Source organism: Procambarus clarkii, chromosome 5, assembly GCF_040958095.1.
Source record: "Procambarus clarkii isolate CNS0578487 chromosome 5, FALCON_Pclarkii_2.0, whole genome shotgun sequence".
Lineage (NCBI taxonomy): Eukaryota > Metazoa > Arthropoda > Malacostraca > Decapoda > Cambaridae > Procambarus > Procambarus clarkii.
In genome coordinates, this window is record NC_091154.1 from 53171640 (window position 1) to 53189013 (window position 17374).

At 39.7% G+C, this 17374-nt stretch overlaps 1 protein-coding gene across 1 annotated transcript; it reads left to right on the plus strand.

Annotated features, from left to right (window-relative positions):
- Positions 1-938: 938 nt before the first annotated feature.
- On the plus strand, positions 939-1253 carry LOC138352247 (cytochrome c-like). The gene has a single exon (XM_069304575.1). It carries the CDS (start codon positions 939-941, stop codon positions 1251-1253), a length of 315 nt encoding a protein of 104 aa, XP_069160676.1.
- Positions 1254-17374: the final 16121 nt, after the last annotated feature.

Here is a 17374-nt window from a genome sequence, read left to right on the forward strand (position 1 = left end):
GGGTAATCAAACTGACAGGCTGTTTTTAGAAGCCGCAACTAGTTTTATATATGGAGTGGAGCAATTGGCAGTCACTGATTTGTATATAGAAAGATATATTATGGAAAACAGTTGGATTTTTGACGAATATGTGACACCAGTTACCCTATACCTTAACTTTAATGAAACACTTTCAGAGATGAAACTTGTTTTTAAGAGTTTACAGCCATATTTATTAAAACTAGCCTCAAAAAATTCTAATGATCCATCAAATAGAAAATACTTATTATTCTTTAACCAACTTTGTCATAGAAAGGGAGGTGAACCAATCCTGAGACCAACATTCATTAAATAAAACAATTAAAAAAAATGTTTTTTTGTAAATAAATGTATATGTATGTGTTATTTTTACCTCTGTTTGGGTTTCAATCAGAGGGCATCAATTTCTCAGGCAGCAACAGGTACCACCTAGCGTTCATATTCATATGACAACCCAAAACCAGCCATCACCACTTCAGTTGCAAGGTCCACCGCAGGTACAGTCACAGTTGCCTCCCCAGGGCCCACCTCAGGGCCCAGCTCAGGCACCAATGCTATAAAAACTCTAATCCGAAAAGTTAAAATGTCATCCTTACCACATTTTCATATCATATTTTTATAGGAGGGTGTAATTATTTATTTCTTATGTTTTCTCATTTGAAACTGTGTTTGGTTGAAGTTGTAGCTGGTTAGATACATTATCCAAATCTGTATCTACAGTATTTTTTAGTCCATCTGTGAGTGTGTTTTGACTCAAGGTTGTGCAGTGTTCTCGCAGAGTATATCAGAATCCTAAAACAAAGAAAAAAGTGTCCTTTTTTTGTAAGTAAGTATATGAAACATATAAATAAATAAATAAATAAATAAATAGCATACACCTTAACCTTTTAAGTTAATGTTTTTTTTTTTTTTTTCAGAAGATGGTTGAGAGGGAAAAAGGTAAGAAGATCTTTATGCAGAGGTGTGCACAGTGTCACACTGTTGAATTAAACGGCAAGCACAAAACTGGACCAAATCTAAATGGCCTCTTCGGCCGCCAAACTGGTCAGGCTTCTGGCTATATTTACACTTATGCCAATAAGGCCAAGAGTATCACGTGGGACAAAGATAATCTGGATATCTACTTGACCAACCCCAAGAAATTTATTCCAGGCACAAAGATGGTGTTCGTTGGTCTTAAGAAGAAGAATGAGCGTGCAGACTTGATTGCTTACCTGGAAACCTCCACCAAGTAGAGCAAGCATTAATATTTTTGTGGTCTCACCACTTTAAATCAACAAATAATCCTGCTATCAAAATTTACTAAAAAAAAAAAAAAAGGGGGCAGTAAAAATTACAAAACATTGCTCAAAGAGTGGAGGAGACAGCTGGTTGCCCGGAGTAGATGGTAGCAGTATCAGTTGAATTATATAAATATCAAGTAGTCGCAGGCTACTCTCACATTTTACATCCACTGACGGCCAACCAACACAAGCTTCGCTACTATTCCATCCAATAGAAATTTAGTAGCCACATTCTTAGTAATATTTGGAATATTCAGGTGTACAAAGTGTGATGATATATGTTGTATTAGGCTAGGAAACCTTGACCGAATTTATCATTTAAATTCGGCGAAGAGCGAATTAATTGCTCGAATAGTGGCGAAAGAATACGGATCATTTTATGTAGAAAAGGTAAACCGCGTACTTTTCATAACCCGAAATCCCCATCTCTTTATGGACCTCATTCAAATGGGAGAAAAGGAAGAAATCTGTCATTTTATTATAGAAGATGAAGGTTTATCATCATCACCACCACCAATTTGTGAATTCCTTTTTGGATATTACTAGAATGGGATATTGGACCATGGCCTGCTTACGTAGAGCAATCAACACCAACCGTAATATTCCTCATTTATTTAAACTCCAATTAATCAACGAAGTTCTACGGAATCTAATGATTAGATCGTGGGAAAGAGTAGTGGCAGATGAATTGAATCAAAACAATTTTTCAAAAAAAAATCACCAGGCCTTAGAGAGAATATCATTAGGATGTTATGATTGGTTGTAACGGAATAAAAATCTGGAGAGGATTGAACAAACTGACAAAACCATTAAAAAATATCTCTCATCATTATTTCATGATAATTAAATTTAATGTGGGAATCATTAATATTATCATTTATTAACTTGTATAACTTATAAACTATAAATAATTATCTTATTAGATTATGTCTCAGGGGTAAATAATGTAATCCAGGAATTTTTTTGGTGTTAAATTTTTCATTATTTATATGTTCGATATCTATATTAATGAAAAGTTCCTCTTTTTTGTTCATATTTTTTAAAATCCTTTAAATATTCAATTCTAATACTTTCTCGAAATGATCTGCCCTAGCAACAAATAGGGAATTAATTATTGGCTAAGATTTATCGTCATATGAATTTTTTATTATATATTTGTGATAGAATTTAATCAAATAAATCCCAATAACATATGGTCTTTGTTTCAAGGTTATCTGACCATGGCATAGACAAACAAAGACTACTTTTTTTTTCCGTGGCATAACGTGTCGATGTTAATGTACTATTAGATCAAAGATCAAAGTGACTGACTGAACTCTGGCCGATGGTAGATTTAACCAGTTCAGTTATCATTTTCTGCACTTCAGAAGAGTTCATCATTTGAATAAAAGGTTACTAAAATATGTTCTCGTTTTTGGTTAATGAATGGATGGATAGTTAGTGAAATTCTAAATTTTTATTACTTTTATACTTCTTGTCAATTTGTTTTTCCTAATTTGTGATAATATTTGCTGAAAACTTTGTTCTGGTTGAATCTATACTTAAATTTTTTTTCACACTCATTGTACATAAAGGGATTTACTCCTACTAACATTCGGAATACTCATTTGCACAAAGGTTTTAAAACCATGGTATCCATGTTTCCCTTTAAATCTTTTACATCTTCGATTACATCAAGTTCCCAAATAAAAAAATATGTAGACAAATATTTTTCAATTGGTTTAAATATTACTTTAGAACCATCTATAAGCAAATTAATACAATTTAACCCCCAAATTGTAAATGTTTATGCTATTAAAATATGGATGGGATCTACTCAAGAAGGATATCCTGCGGCATCCCAATTGCAATTTATACTGCGAGTCTTATTTAATGAGGCTGAAAATTATTGTTCTTATATGTTTGTAGAATTCTTCTCTAACATTGACCAAAGAAGCATTATGTTCTGTGAACATAATTTCAAGTACCCCCGTGATCCGGATTACTTAATATTGCCTATCAAGGGATATAGGTCCTACGCCAAAGATCCTTCCATATTTCTAATGATGATACAAGCTTCCAAGCAGGAACGAGAAGCTCTGAGAGAGATGATGATAGCAGACGGAATATCGATTCCATCGTCATGTAGCAAAGTTGATCAGGCAGCGCTGAAAAAGCTTATGTCTATAAAACAATATTTGAATCGGCATTATTATTTCAGGCACATGATGTTTAAAAATATACGTTGGGAATTAACCCGAGATGTGAGAGCTTACGAAGCATGGTTTAAAAATAAAAAATGGCTTAAATACGTTAATCGAAGGATGATTCGACATAAACCCTATTGTTTACATGATGGGAAGGCATATTATCATCACAAGCCTCGTCAAGATATAATTTATAGGGACCCCAACTATAAACGTTGTTATCCTTATGGGGTACCCGAATATTGTAATAAATGGTCTGAAAATTATACATTTCGGGTTTTCAGTGATGGTGATAAAAAGTGTGATGATATATGTTGTATTAACATAGGAAAGCTTGACAGAATTTATCATTTAAATTCTGCGAAGAGAGAATTAATTGCTCGAATAGTGGCGAAAGACTATGGATCCTTTTATGTAGAAAGGGTGAACCGCGTACTTTTCATAACCCGAAATCCCCATCTCTTTATGGACCTCATTCAAACGGGAGAAAAGGAAGAAATCTGTCGTTTTATTATAGAAGACGAAGGTTTATCATCATCATCATCATCACCACCACTTCCATGTAAAAACACCTACAAGCCAAATAGTTTGCAGGCAATGTGCGTCAATCAATTTGTGAATTCCTTTTTGGATATTAATAGAATGGGATATTGGACCGTGGCCTGCTTACGTAGAACAATCAACACCAACCCTAATATTCCTCATTTTTTAAAACGCCAAATAATCAATGAAGTTCAACGGAATCTAATGATTAGATCATGGGAAAGAGCAGTAGCAGATGAAACAACTACTGAACTTTTATTTCAAACGCACCACAGACCCCGAGATGAGATACATTGGCAAATTGGATAGCGATCACTATTCATACATTTTGTATGGTTTAGTGACGGTGATGACCACTGCCATTTAATGAAACTCGTTCACATGTCCAAAACAGTAGTGACATATTTATTGGGATTGTGTAAGAGACATAAAGCACTGTGTAGTATTTTAAGTTATTTTACTGAATTGATTATGTTATAAAATATATTTGTTTATTATTCTTATAATAAATAAATCTTGAAGTTAGGAGCAAATGCTAAAAGTATAAATAAAAACCATTGATGAATCTTAATAATGTAATAATGCCAAACCAATTAATTCACATATTTCTTTACATTACAAAGGAAACATAAGTAACTGAATGGGCTCTGGCCGAAATCAAGGCCTTTAAAAACGTATTCGTTTTTCGTTTTGTATAGATCCTGTTGATCATTTCATTTACTGACGACGTCATTATACTTGGCTTCAATGCCCCCACCATCATTATTACCCCCTCCTCTTATATTATTTGAGATAACTAAAATTAAGTCAAATGGTATAAAAAGGGGAACTAATTATTATTAAAAGTACAAGTTTTCAACAACTATTGTCACTAATTAGAAATTAAATTTTTGTAAGAAGTGTATAAAAGTAATAAAAATTTAGAATTTCACTTAACTATTACATTCATTTGCCCAAAACGAGCACAGTAATAATAAGTATAATGACGTCGTCAGTAAACGAAATGATCAACTATATTTTATTCTTTAGAAAAGAGTATGATGCTGTAAAACTTAAACATATCTTAGTAACCTTTTATTCAAATGATGAACTCCTAGCTACCAAAAAAATTTTGGTATCATGTAATAATGGTGATGAGTGGCCATATGAATTAGACGAATTTAATTATCCACATAAGATGGATTACAATGATCTATACAAAAAGAAAGACGACCACGTTACTTCCATTTTTAAAGGCCTTGATTACCTGGAAACCGAAGGTAGATTACCGAAACCTTCAATAGATTTGAGTAAATATCCCCAATATGAATTAACCACCCATATAACTGTTATTGAGGTGCTAACTAAATTGTCGAGGCTTCAAGATAATGTGGATCATTTACAAAATGTTGCCTTGCGACTAACGGAAGAAGTACGTAACTCTGAAATACAGAAAATGATAACTGAACTGGTTAAATCTACCATCGGCCAGAGTCCAGTCAGTCACTTAAGTTCCCTTTCTAATGTAAAGAATGATATGTGAATTAATTAGTTGGGCATCATTACATTCTAGTATAGTATAAGATTCATTATGTGTAGGGGGGTGAAGGGGGTAGGATTTAGAGTCTTTGATCTAATAGTACATTAACATCGACACGTTATGCCACGGAAAAAAAAAGTAGTCTTTGTTTGTCTATGCCATGGTCAGATAACCTTGAAACAAAGACCATATGTTATTGGGATTTATTTGATTAAATTCTATCACAAATATATAATAAAAAATTCATATGACGATAAATCTTAGCCAATAATTAATTCCCTATTTGTTGCTAGGGCAGATCATTTCGAGAAAGTATTAGAATGGAATATTTAAAGGATTTAAAAAAATATGAACAAAAAAGAGGAACTTTTCATTAATATAGATATCGAACATATAAATAATGAAAAATTTAACACCAAAAAAATTCCTGGATTACATTATTTACCCCTGAGACATAATCTAATAAGATACTTATTTATAGCTTATAAGTTATACAAGTTAATAAATGATAATATTAATGATTCCCACATTAAATTTAATTATCCGCCCAATCTTAGCAGAAGACAGTTAATTTATTGGAAAATTTACGATATGTCAGGATTAACAGCTGATAATAAATTTATCTGGTATGAAAATTTTTTTACACAATTTCACAATCAGGATATTGTAATTGACGAAGATTTTGGGGTATATTCCCCATTTAAAATTGAAGAGGCCAAAATGATAATATATATTAATACTGTGGTAGATTTATGGTTTTTTCTTTTAGATGGGGTAAGAAATGTTGAACAAAGTTTAAGTGAGTATATTATTAGAAATTGTTTAACTTATGAACAAACATTGGAAGTAAACAAAAAATCAATTACAAATATTGATATGTACATTAAAATCGATGAAGTCGTGAGATATGATGAGAATATAATTGAGCATCTCATTAGTAATTATGAAAAAAATAATAATTGGTCAAAACTAAGAAATATATCACTATCTACAGCGTGGGACATGCATTGTGATTTATTAGAACAATTTACTAGTATTATTAATAAAATTAAAAATCCAATAGAAACAATACCAAGAGATGCCAAATTTTATTCTTATCTTTCCCCTGATTATGTAGTAACTAAAATGGTGGCTTACCTCTCACAAAAAAGGGAAAATATTACTATTTGGAAAAATCAGTACCAAAATTATTCCATTAAAAAGAATGGAATTATAAAAAAGATGAGAAATCGGGGGGTGTTGAAAGATAAAGTTGTAGAAAGGGATGTAGAAGAAGAAGAAGAAGACAAAGATTACATTTGTACAACATAGCAATGATGAAATAATGATGAAAGATATTTGTAATGGTTATGTCAGTTTGTTCAATCTTCTCCAGATTTTTATTCCGTTACAACTTTCCAATCATAACATCTTGATGATAAAACTAAACCTTTAATAATGAATGATGACAAAACTAAACATTTAATAATGAATAATTCATTCAAATAGATAATCACTTTTGAGCCTAGAATTAGAAAAACAAAATAAAAGTTGTAAAGAAGGATGAGCTTTAGTCAAAAAATAATCTGGTATTAGGGAGACAGGGGAAACCTGGCAAGGATAACCTTGGAAAGGACGTTATATAAAGAGACTCCGACGACTTGGCGGTCCACATTCTAGAACTAACTAAGTACAGTCGTCACAACCAAAAAGTGCAGTATAGGATTTGCCCATTAGAGTCATAAGTCAATTATGAACCAACAACCCCATCTTCATCCTGTAGACGATTGCTTGCTGGAATATTCCAGAACTGTATCTGGTTGTAGCAACATAGATCCTATTCGCCTACTAAATATTTGGAACAGCCTCAGGGTCGATAACAACCTTCGCCCAATAAATATAACACCGGACACTCTGAACATAATTGACCCAAATCGGTTTCCTATCGACAACCCAACTTTACATGTTCCTGAGACATCCAATCCCCCCCTCCCATTATCTTGTCCACCAATCCAAAGTCCCCCAATTACTCCAGCTGAACTCTGTAACAATCACCTCATCAACTAATGATCTTAACCCACCCTCTAAGAGAACATAGAAAATCGATTAGATCAGCAGAAATAACAAGATCCAACAGTGACAATGATTCATCTGAAAAATCATCCAAAAGTGGAGTGGACTCATAGGATGAAAAATCTCCAGATCAAGTAAGTAATTATCAAAAGGTATCAAAGCCGAGGAAGAAAAAAATATTGTTTAAAATAGGTGGTAAAAGAACTGTAAATTATCTGAACATAGCAAAAATCATAGTGTTGATTTTAAACATTACTGGACAATGTTGATGATTTAGTAGTTGGGGTGTTGATAACCAGTGGTGATGATGGTGATGGTGGCTAAAGTCGAGGGGTGCTTGGGCTGAGCGGAAAGGGTTTAAATATTTGGGAGAGAGAGAGAGAGAGAGAGAGAGAGAGAGAGGTGACATCATATTTTAAAGGATGTGGTAACGTCAGATGATAACAAAACTTGTCCAGAGTATATAAACAGATGACTGTTACAGCTTAACCAGCACTACACAACAAGCCTTTGACTGACTATAAAGCTTATCCATCTTTACAACTGAAGAGTTGCTCACTTGAAACATAAGTATGTTTTTTTTTTGTTTTTTTTAATTTTGTCATTGTTTATTGTTTGAGTCTTTATTTGATTCATTTTGAAACATAAGGTATATTTTAAAAACTTTTTATTTAATTTTTTGTATCACTATTTAATTCTTTAGAAAGGATTGTTTTAATAATTCTAGGCTTTGGTTCTGTATCAGACGTTTTTGTTAATTAATTTTATAAATATTTAGGATAACGATTTAACTGATTTTGTTTTTTCGTAGATGAAAGAAGTCTCTCAACATCGCTGTCGTCGTTCACGTCGATCGAAGAATGATAAATATCTTCTACCCCAGAAAATAAAAAGAGAGGATGCCCAGAGGTATGGACAACTTGGTAACAAAAATTGTGGCCCACATATGAACCCCTATAGATGGATGGTTGGTTTTAATACTGAAGAAAAGAAAGGAAGGATCTTAAGGAGCAAACCATGTTCTTATATATGCACCTTATTTATCACATTCGATCCATTTAATCCACATGAAGATGGACTATTAGACTGGGATATTAACATTGAGATAGAACGTAATTTAAATACATCCTGCCTTGAAATTCAATTTGAAGGCAAGGATTCAGAATGTGATTTTGTGGATCTGAGAGGACATTTTGGACTAACTGATCTCAAGGAGATATTTAAAAGAATAATATATATTCTCCCAGAAGTCGAGCTATCCAAAATATTCAAAATAATCCCATCCTTTAAAGATAAAAAGGTTTTAAAGCATACTGAAAAGATTAAAAGTCTTTTCACAATTGAAAAGTATAGGTGTAGATTTTCAAATTTTTTGACTGTTCTGTTCAAACCTGTAATTGTTACTAAATTGGAATATTTGCTTGGTAAATAACAGTGTTTGTAATTTGGGACTAAGTTGGATTTGTGCTGATTGATTGATGAGGTATGGGGGCAAGAGTTGTTTGTCTCCTAATTCATATATCTTATAGGATCTAAGTTGGATTTGTGATGACAGGAAAATATTTATTATTTGTTTGTCGAACTTAATTAAGCTTTGTTTATTAGACAAATCAGGTCTCGCATAGTAGGCAGAGTACTGTGTTCTAGCTAGTATGCAAGGCCCGATTTACCACATCATCAGTGGGATTTTCGTTATTAAACAAACAATTTGTACCCCAATCATTGATTTAACATAAACTATATGATTTACATTTTACATTGAAATATTTTTTTTTTTTACATACCACCACTACAAAAGCTCTAAAGTCCTCCATATTATTGTAAAAAAAAGAGAGAGATAATGTTTACTGAAAAATGAGTAGTAGTATTAAGGGGTAAAGTAAAAGTTGTTCAATTTGTTTATAAATTTATTTATGAAATGGTTATAGAAAGAGCTGCAACTGGTCCAAGTTTCAGCATCACACCCTAAACAGAAAAGGAGAAAAAAATACACAACGTATTATGCAACGAATTTTCAACATTTTCAAATAATTTCAGGGAACACATGTGTCAACAAAAATATTTCTATAACAATCAGATATTAAATTTAGCACATAATAAAGGATTCTATTGATCAGTTTTATCCAAAGAAGTGTTTAGTGCAATAATATAATTATTCAAAGTTACCCTTCCCAAAATATACAATATTTGATGTTTAATCAACAAATGGACTTTGGACTAAAATGTTTGTAGAAGCACAAACTCTATAAGGTGTAATTTGCATGTAAATTGATTAATAAATGAAAGCTGAGAAACACCTTGAAGTTGTAAATTACTTACCTGAGTAAAATAAGATCAAAGTTCGGCCACCTGTAGTCGAGTGTGTCATCGACCGATTTCGTTCATAATTGGCACCCTTGTAGATAGGCATCCATTGAGCAAGGTATGCAATATCCTGCACATACATATTACCAGACTTCGACTTGTAGACGGCACTGTCACACCAGCCACAGCAGTAGATGTAGATGGCACTGTCGTGGCCGTTCCATACACATCGAGGGGTTGAGGATGTGTGAGGAGGGTCGAAGCGGGGTGTGGCTGCTGTGTCATGCCTCTCACAGCTGAGGCGGGGAGGCCGCCTGTATCTTCACTTGATAATAACCTCCCTTGTGCTACAGCGTCTCTCCTTTCCAGCCAACGACGGCGACCGCGTGTCAAATTGGCTACTCTTGCATTCAGACCCTTCCGTTTATAGTCATTGTGCGCTAGACGCTACAAAAGCGAGATTCCAGGAGCAAAAATGGAGCGCGCATCAACACCCTCCACTCTCAACAGGACACAACATGTGACTGGTAGCTGGCTGCCTCTCCCACCCCCGCTAGGAGACGGTTGCCATTGAGTGTATATTTGTTGTCATATATACAGAGTTATTTCCGACGTTATTACGGAAAAATTGACGTTTAGAACGTACGACGCAATACTCTTTGTCACACCACAGCCGCGGGGCACCGGATTCTGGCGGCAACTGTACTTAACTCTGGTGGCAACTGTTCTTAACTCTGGCGGCAACTGTTCTTAACTCTGGTGGCAACTGTTCTTAACTCTGGCGGCAACTGTTCTTAACTCTGGTGGCAACAGTTCTTAACTCTGGCGGCAACTGTTCTTAACTCTGGTGGCAACTGTTCTTAACTCTGGCGGCAACTGTACTTAACTCTGGCGGCAACTGTTCTTAACTCTGGCGGCAACTGTTCTTAACTCTGGTGGCAACTGTTCTTAACTCTGGTGGCAACTGTTCTTAACTCTGGCGGCAACTGTACTTAACTCTGGCGGCCATTGTTCTTAACTCTGGCGGCAACTGTTCTTAACTCTGGCGGCAACTGTTCTTAACTCTGGCGGCAACTGTTCTTAACTCTGGTGGCAACTGTTCCTAACTCTGGTGGCAACTGTTCTTAACTCTGGCGGCAACTGTTCTTAACTCTGGTGGAAACTGTTCTTAACTCTGGCGGCAACTGTTCTTAACTCGGGTGGCAACTGTTCATAACTCTGGTGGCAACTGTTCTTAACTCTGGCGGCAACTGTTCCTAACTCTGGCGGCAACTGTTCCTAACTCGTAGGGGCCTCGTAGCCTGGTGGACAGCGCGCAGGACTCTTAATTCTGTGGCGCGGGTTCGATTCCCGCACGAGGCAGAAACAAATGGGCAAAGTTTCTTTCACCCTGAATGCCCCTGTTACCTAGCAGTAAATAGGTACCTGGGTGTTAGTCAGCTGTCACGGGCTGCTTCCTGGGGGTGGAGGCCTGGTCGAGGACCGGGCCACAAGGACACTAAAAAGCCCCGAAATCATCTCAAGATAACCTTAAGTTAACTCTGGCAGCCAGTGTTCTTAACTCTAGCAGTCACTGTTCTTAACTCTGGCGGAAACTGTTCCTAAATCTTGCGGCCACTGTTCTTAATTCTGGCGGCAACTGTTCTTAATTCCGGCAGCCACTGTTCTTAACTCTAGCGGCAACTGTTCTTAACTCTGGCAGCCACTGTTGTTAACTCTGGCGGCAAATGTTCTTCACTCTGGCGGCCACTGTTCTTCACTCTGGCGTCTACTATTCTTAACTCTGGCGGCCACTTTTCTTAACTCTGACAGTTACTGTTCTTTACTCTGGAGGCAAGTGTTCTTAACCTTGGCGGTTCTGTTCTTAACTCGAGCAGCAACTGTTCTGAACTCCGGCAGCCACTGTTCTTTCCTCTGGCGGCCACTGTTCTTAACTCTGGCAGCCACTGTTCTTTCCTCTGGCGGCCACTGTTCTTAACTCTGGCAGCCACTGTTCTTAACTCTGGCGGCAACTGTTCTTAACTCTGGCGGCCACTGTTCTTAACTCTGGCGGCAACTGTTCTGAACTCCGGCAGCCACTGTTCTTTCCTCAGGCGGCCACTGCTCTTAACTCTGGCAGCCACTGTTCTTAACTCTGGCGGCAACTGTTCTTAACTCTGGTGGCAACTGTTCTTAACTCTGGCAGCAACTGTTCTTATCTCTGGCAGCCACTGTTCTTAACTCTGGCGGTAACTGTTCTTAGCTCTGGCAGCCACTGTTCTTAACTGGGGCGGCCACTGATCTTAACTCTGGCTGCTACTGTTCTTAACTCTGGCGGTAATTGTTCTTAGCTCTGGCAGCCACTGAACTTAACCCTGGTGGCCACTGTTCTTAACTCTTGCGGACACTGTTCTTAAATCTGGCGGCCACTGTTCTTAACTCTGGCGGCCACTGTTTTAACTCTGGCAGCAACTGTTCTTAACTCCGGCAGCCACTATTCTTTGCTCTGGCGTCCACTGTTCCTAACTCTGGCAGCCACTGTTCTTAACTCTGGCCGCCACTGTTCTTAACTCTGGCGGCCACTGTTTTTAACTCTGGCGGCCACTGTTCTTAACTCTGGCGGCTACTGTTCTTAACTCTGGCAGCCACTGTTCTTAACTCTGGTGGCCACTGTTCTTAACTCTTACGGCCACTGTTCTTAACTCTGGTGGCCACTGTTCTTAACTCTGGCGGCCACCGTTCTTAACTCTGGTGGCCAATGTTCTTAACTCTGGTGGCCAATGTTCTTAACTCTGGTGGCCACTGTTCTTAACTCTTACGGCCACTGTTCTTAACTCTGGTGGCCACTGTTCTTAACTCTGGTGGCCAATGTTCTTAACTCTGGTGGCCACTGTTCTTAACTCTTACGGCCACTGTTCTTAACTCTGGTGGCCACTGTTCTTAGTTAAGAACTGAAGGTTAAGAACAGTGGCCACCAGAGTTAAGAACAGTTTCCACCAGAGTAAAGAACAGTGGCTGTCAGAGTTAAGAGCATCGGGTGTCAGAGTTAAGAACAGTGGTCACCAGAGTAAAGAAAGCTAGCGGACAGAGTTAAGAACAGTGGCTGCCAGAGTTAAGAACTTTGGCTGTCAGAGTTAAGAACAATGGTCACCAGAGTAAAGAACAGTGTCCGCCAGAGTAAGGAACATTGATCACCAGATTTAGGAACAGTTGCCGCATCTCTTCTTGAGGTTATCTTGAGATGATTTCGGGGCTTTAGTGTCCCCGCGGCCCGGTCCTCTGGTGGCCTCCACCCCCAGGAAGCAGCCCGTGACAGCTGACTAACACCCAGGTACCTATTTTACTGCTAGGTAACAGAGGCATAGGGTGAAAGAAACTCTGCCCATTGTTTCTCGCCAGCGCCTAGGATCGAACCCAGGACCACAGGATCACAAGTCCAGCGTGCTGTCCACTCGGCCGACCGGCTCCCCTTGACCGGCATGAGTTAAGAACAGTGGCCGCTCGAGTTAAGAACAGTGGCCGCCATAGTTAAGAAGAGTGGCAGCTAGAGTTACGAACAATGGCCGCCAGACTTAAGAACAGTGGCCTCCAGAGTTAAGAACAGTGGCCGCTCGAGTTAAGAACAGTGGCCGCAGGATTTAAGAACAATGGGCATTAGAGTTAAGAACGGTGGCTGCCAGACTTAAGAATAGTGGCCGCAATAGTTAAGAACAGTGGCCGCCAAGGTTAAGAACAGTTGCCAAAAGAGTAAAAACAGTTGCTGTCAGAATTAAGAACAGTGGTCGCCAGAGTGAAGAACAGTTGCCGCAAATTGAAGAACATTGGCCACCAGGGTTAAGAACAGTTGACGCAAGAATTAAGAACAGTGGCCGCCAAGGTTAAGAACAGTTGCCACTAGAATAAAGAACACAGGCTGTTAGAGTTAAGAACAGTGGTCTCCAGAGTAAAGAACAGTGGCCGCCAGAGTTACGAACAGTGGTCACCAGAGTTAAGAAAAGTTGCCGCCAGAGTTAAGAACAGTGGTCACCAGAATTAAGAATAGTGGCCACCAGAGTTAAGAACAGTGGCCACCAGAGTTAAGATCAGAGGGTTAAGAACAGTTGCCACCAGAGAAAAGAACATCGGCTGTCAGAGTTAAGAATAGTGGTCACAAGAGTAACGAACATTGGCGGTCAGAGTTAAGAACAGTGGCCGCCAGAGTAAGGAACAGTGGCCGCCAGACTTAAGAACAGTGGCCGCTAAAGTTAAGAACAGTGGCCGCCAGATCTAAGAACAGTGGCCGCCAGATCTAAGAACAGTGGCCGCAATAGTTAAGAACAGTGGCCGCCAGAGTTAAGAACAGTGGCCGCCAGAGTTAAGAACAGTGGCCTCTAAAGTTAAGAACAGTGGCCGCCAGAGTTAAGAACAGCGGCCACTAGAGTTAAGAATATTTACTGCTATAGTTAAGAACAGTGGCCGTTATAGGTAAGAACAGTGGACACTGGAGTTAAGAACAGTGGACACCAGATTTAAGAACAGTTACCACCAGAGTTAAGAACAGTGGCCGCCAGAGTTAAGAACAGTTGGCGCTAGAGTTAAGAACAGTGACCGCCAGAGTTAAGAACAGTGGCCGTCAAATTTAAGAAAAGTAGCCACCAGAGTTAAGAACAGTGGCCGTCAGAGTTAAGAACAGTTGCCACCAGAGAAAAGAACAGTGGATGTCAGAGTAAAGAACAGTGGCCGCCAGAGGTAAGAACAGTGGCTGCCAGACTTAAGAATTGTGACCGCAATAGTTAAGAACAGTGGCTGCCAAGGTTAAGAACAGTTGCCGCAAAGTGAAGAACATTGGCCACAAGAGTTAAGAACAGTGGTCACCAGAGTAAAGAACAGTGGCCGCCAGAGTTAAGAACAGTGCTCACCAGAGTTAAGAACAGTTGCCGCCAGAGTTAAGAACAGTTACCGCCAGAATTAAAAACAATAGCCACCAGAGTTAAGAACAGCCGCCACCAGATTTAAGAACAGTTTCCATCAGAGTTAAGAACTGTGGCTGCCAGAGTTAAGAACAGTGGCGGCCAAAGTTAAGAACAATGGCCGTCAGAGTTAAGAACAGAACCGCCTAGGTTAAGAACAATTGCCTCCAGAGTAAAGAACAGTGGCTGTTAGAGTTAACAACAGTGGCTGCCAGAGTTAAGAACATTGGCCGCCAGAGTTAAGGACAGTTGCCGCCTGAGTTAAGAACAGTGGCCGCTCGAGTTAAGAACAGTTGCCGCCAGAGTTAGGAACAGTGGCCGCCAGAGTTAGGAACAGTGGCCGCCAGAGTTAGGAACAGTGGCCGCCAGAGTTAGGAACATTGGCCGCCAGAGTTAGGAACATTGGCCGCCAGAGTTAAGGACAGTTGCCGCCTGAGTTAAGAACAGTGGCCGCTCGAGTTAAGAACAGTTGCCGCCAGAGTTAGGAACAGTGGCCGCCAGAGTTAGGAACAGTGGCCGCCAGAGTTAAGAACAGTTGCCGCCAGAGTTAGGAACAGTGGCCGTCAGAGTTAGGAACAGTGGCCGCCAGAGTTAGGAACAGTGGCCGCCAGAGTTAGGAACAGTGGCCGCAATAGTTAGGAACAGTGGCCGCCAGAGTTAAGAACAGCGGCCGCCAGAGATAAGAACAGTGGCCTTCAGAGTTGAGAAAAGTGGCCGCCAGAGTTAAGAATAGTGACCACAATAGTTAAGAACAGTGGCCGCCAGAGTTGAGAACAGTGGCCGCAATAGTTAGGAACAGTGGCCGCCAGAGTTAAGAACAGCGGCCGCCAGAGATAAGAACAGTGGCCTTCAGAGTTGAGAAAAGTGGCCGCCAGAAATAAGAATAGTGACAACAATAGTTAAGAACAGAGGCTGCCCGTGTTAAGAACAGTGGCCGCCAGAGTTACGAACAGTGGCCGCCAGAGTTAAGAACAGTGTCCGCCAGATTTAAGAACAGCGGCCTCCAGAGATGAGAACAGTGGCGGCCAGAGTAAAGAACATTGGCCACCAGGGTCAAAAACAGTTTCCGCCAGAATTAGGAACAGTTGCCGCCCGAGTCAAGAACAGTGGCCATCAGAACTAAGAACAGTGACTGCCAAAGATAAGAACAGTGGCCGCCCGAGTTAAAAACAGTGACCGCAATAGTTAGGAACAGAGGGTTAAGAACAGTTGCCACCAGAGAAAAGAACATCGGCAGTCAGAGATAAGAACAGTTTCCGCCAGAGTTAAAATCAGTGGCCGCATTAGTTAAGATCAGTGGCCGCCTGAGTTAAGAACAGTGGCCTCCAGAGTTAAGAACAGTGGCCGCCAGAGGTAAGAACAGTGGCTGCAATAGTTAAGAACAGAAGGTTAAGAACAGTGGCCACCAGAGTTAATTACAGTGGTCACCAGAGTTAAGAACAGTGGCCGCCAGAGTTAAGAACAGTTACCGCCAGAGTTAAGAACATCGGCCACCAGAGTTAAGAACAGTGGCCGCCAGAGTTAAGAACAGTGGCAGCCAGAGTTATGAACAGTGGCCGCCAGAGTTAAGAACAGTGGCTGCCAGAGTTAAGAACTGTGGCCTCCAGAGTTAGGAACATTGGCCACCAGAGTTAAGAACAGTGGCCGCCAGAGTTATGAACAGTGGCTGCCAGAGTTAAGAACAGTTTCCGCAGGAGTTAAGAACTGTGGCCGCCAGAGTTAAGAACAGTAGCTGCCAGAGTTAAGAACAGTGGCCGGCAGAGTTAAGAACAGTGTCCAACAGAGTTAAGAACAGTGACTGGCAGAGTTAAGAACAGTGGCTGCCAGAGTTAAGAACAGTGGCCGCCAGAGTTAAGAACAGTGGCCGCCAGAGTTAGGAACAGTGGCCGCCAGAGTTAAGAACAGTGGCTGCCAGAGTTAGGAACAGTGGCCGCCAGAGTTAAGAACAGTGGCTGCCAGAGTTAAGAACAGTGGTCGCCAAAGATAAGAACAGTGTCAGCCAAAGTTAAGAACAGTGGCCACCAGAGTTAAGAACAGTGGTCGCCAGAGTAAAGAACAGAGGCCGCACGAGTTAAGAACAGTGGCCGCCAGAGTTAAGAACAGTGGCCGCCAGAGTTAAGAACATTAACTGCCATAAATTGGAACAGTTGCTGCTAACGTTAAGAACAGTGGCCACAATAGTTAAAAACAGTAGCCGCCATAGATATGAACAGTGGCCGCCAGAGTTAAGAACAGTGGCCGCCAGAGTAAATAACAGTTGCCACCAGAGTAAAGAACAATTGCTGTCAGAGTTAAGAACAGTGGTCACAATAGTTTAGAACAGTGTCCGCCAGAGTTAAGAACAGTGCCCGCCAGAGTTATGAACGGTGTCCGCCAGAGTTAAGAACAGTGGTCGCCAGAGTTAAGAACCGCGGCCGCCAGAGTTAAGAACAGTGGCTGCCAGAGTTAAGAGCAGTGGCCGCCAGAGTTAAGAGCAGTGGCTGGCAGAGTAAAGAACTATGGCCACCAGAGTTAAAAACAGTGGCAGCCAAAGTTAGGATC

Bases quoted from the DNA above. Each gene is read 5' to 3' on its own strand.
- LOC138352247 (XM_069304575.1), top strand. From the start codon at position 939: ATGGTTGAGAGGGAAAAAGGTAAGAAGATCTTTATGCAGAGGTGTGCA.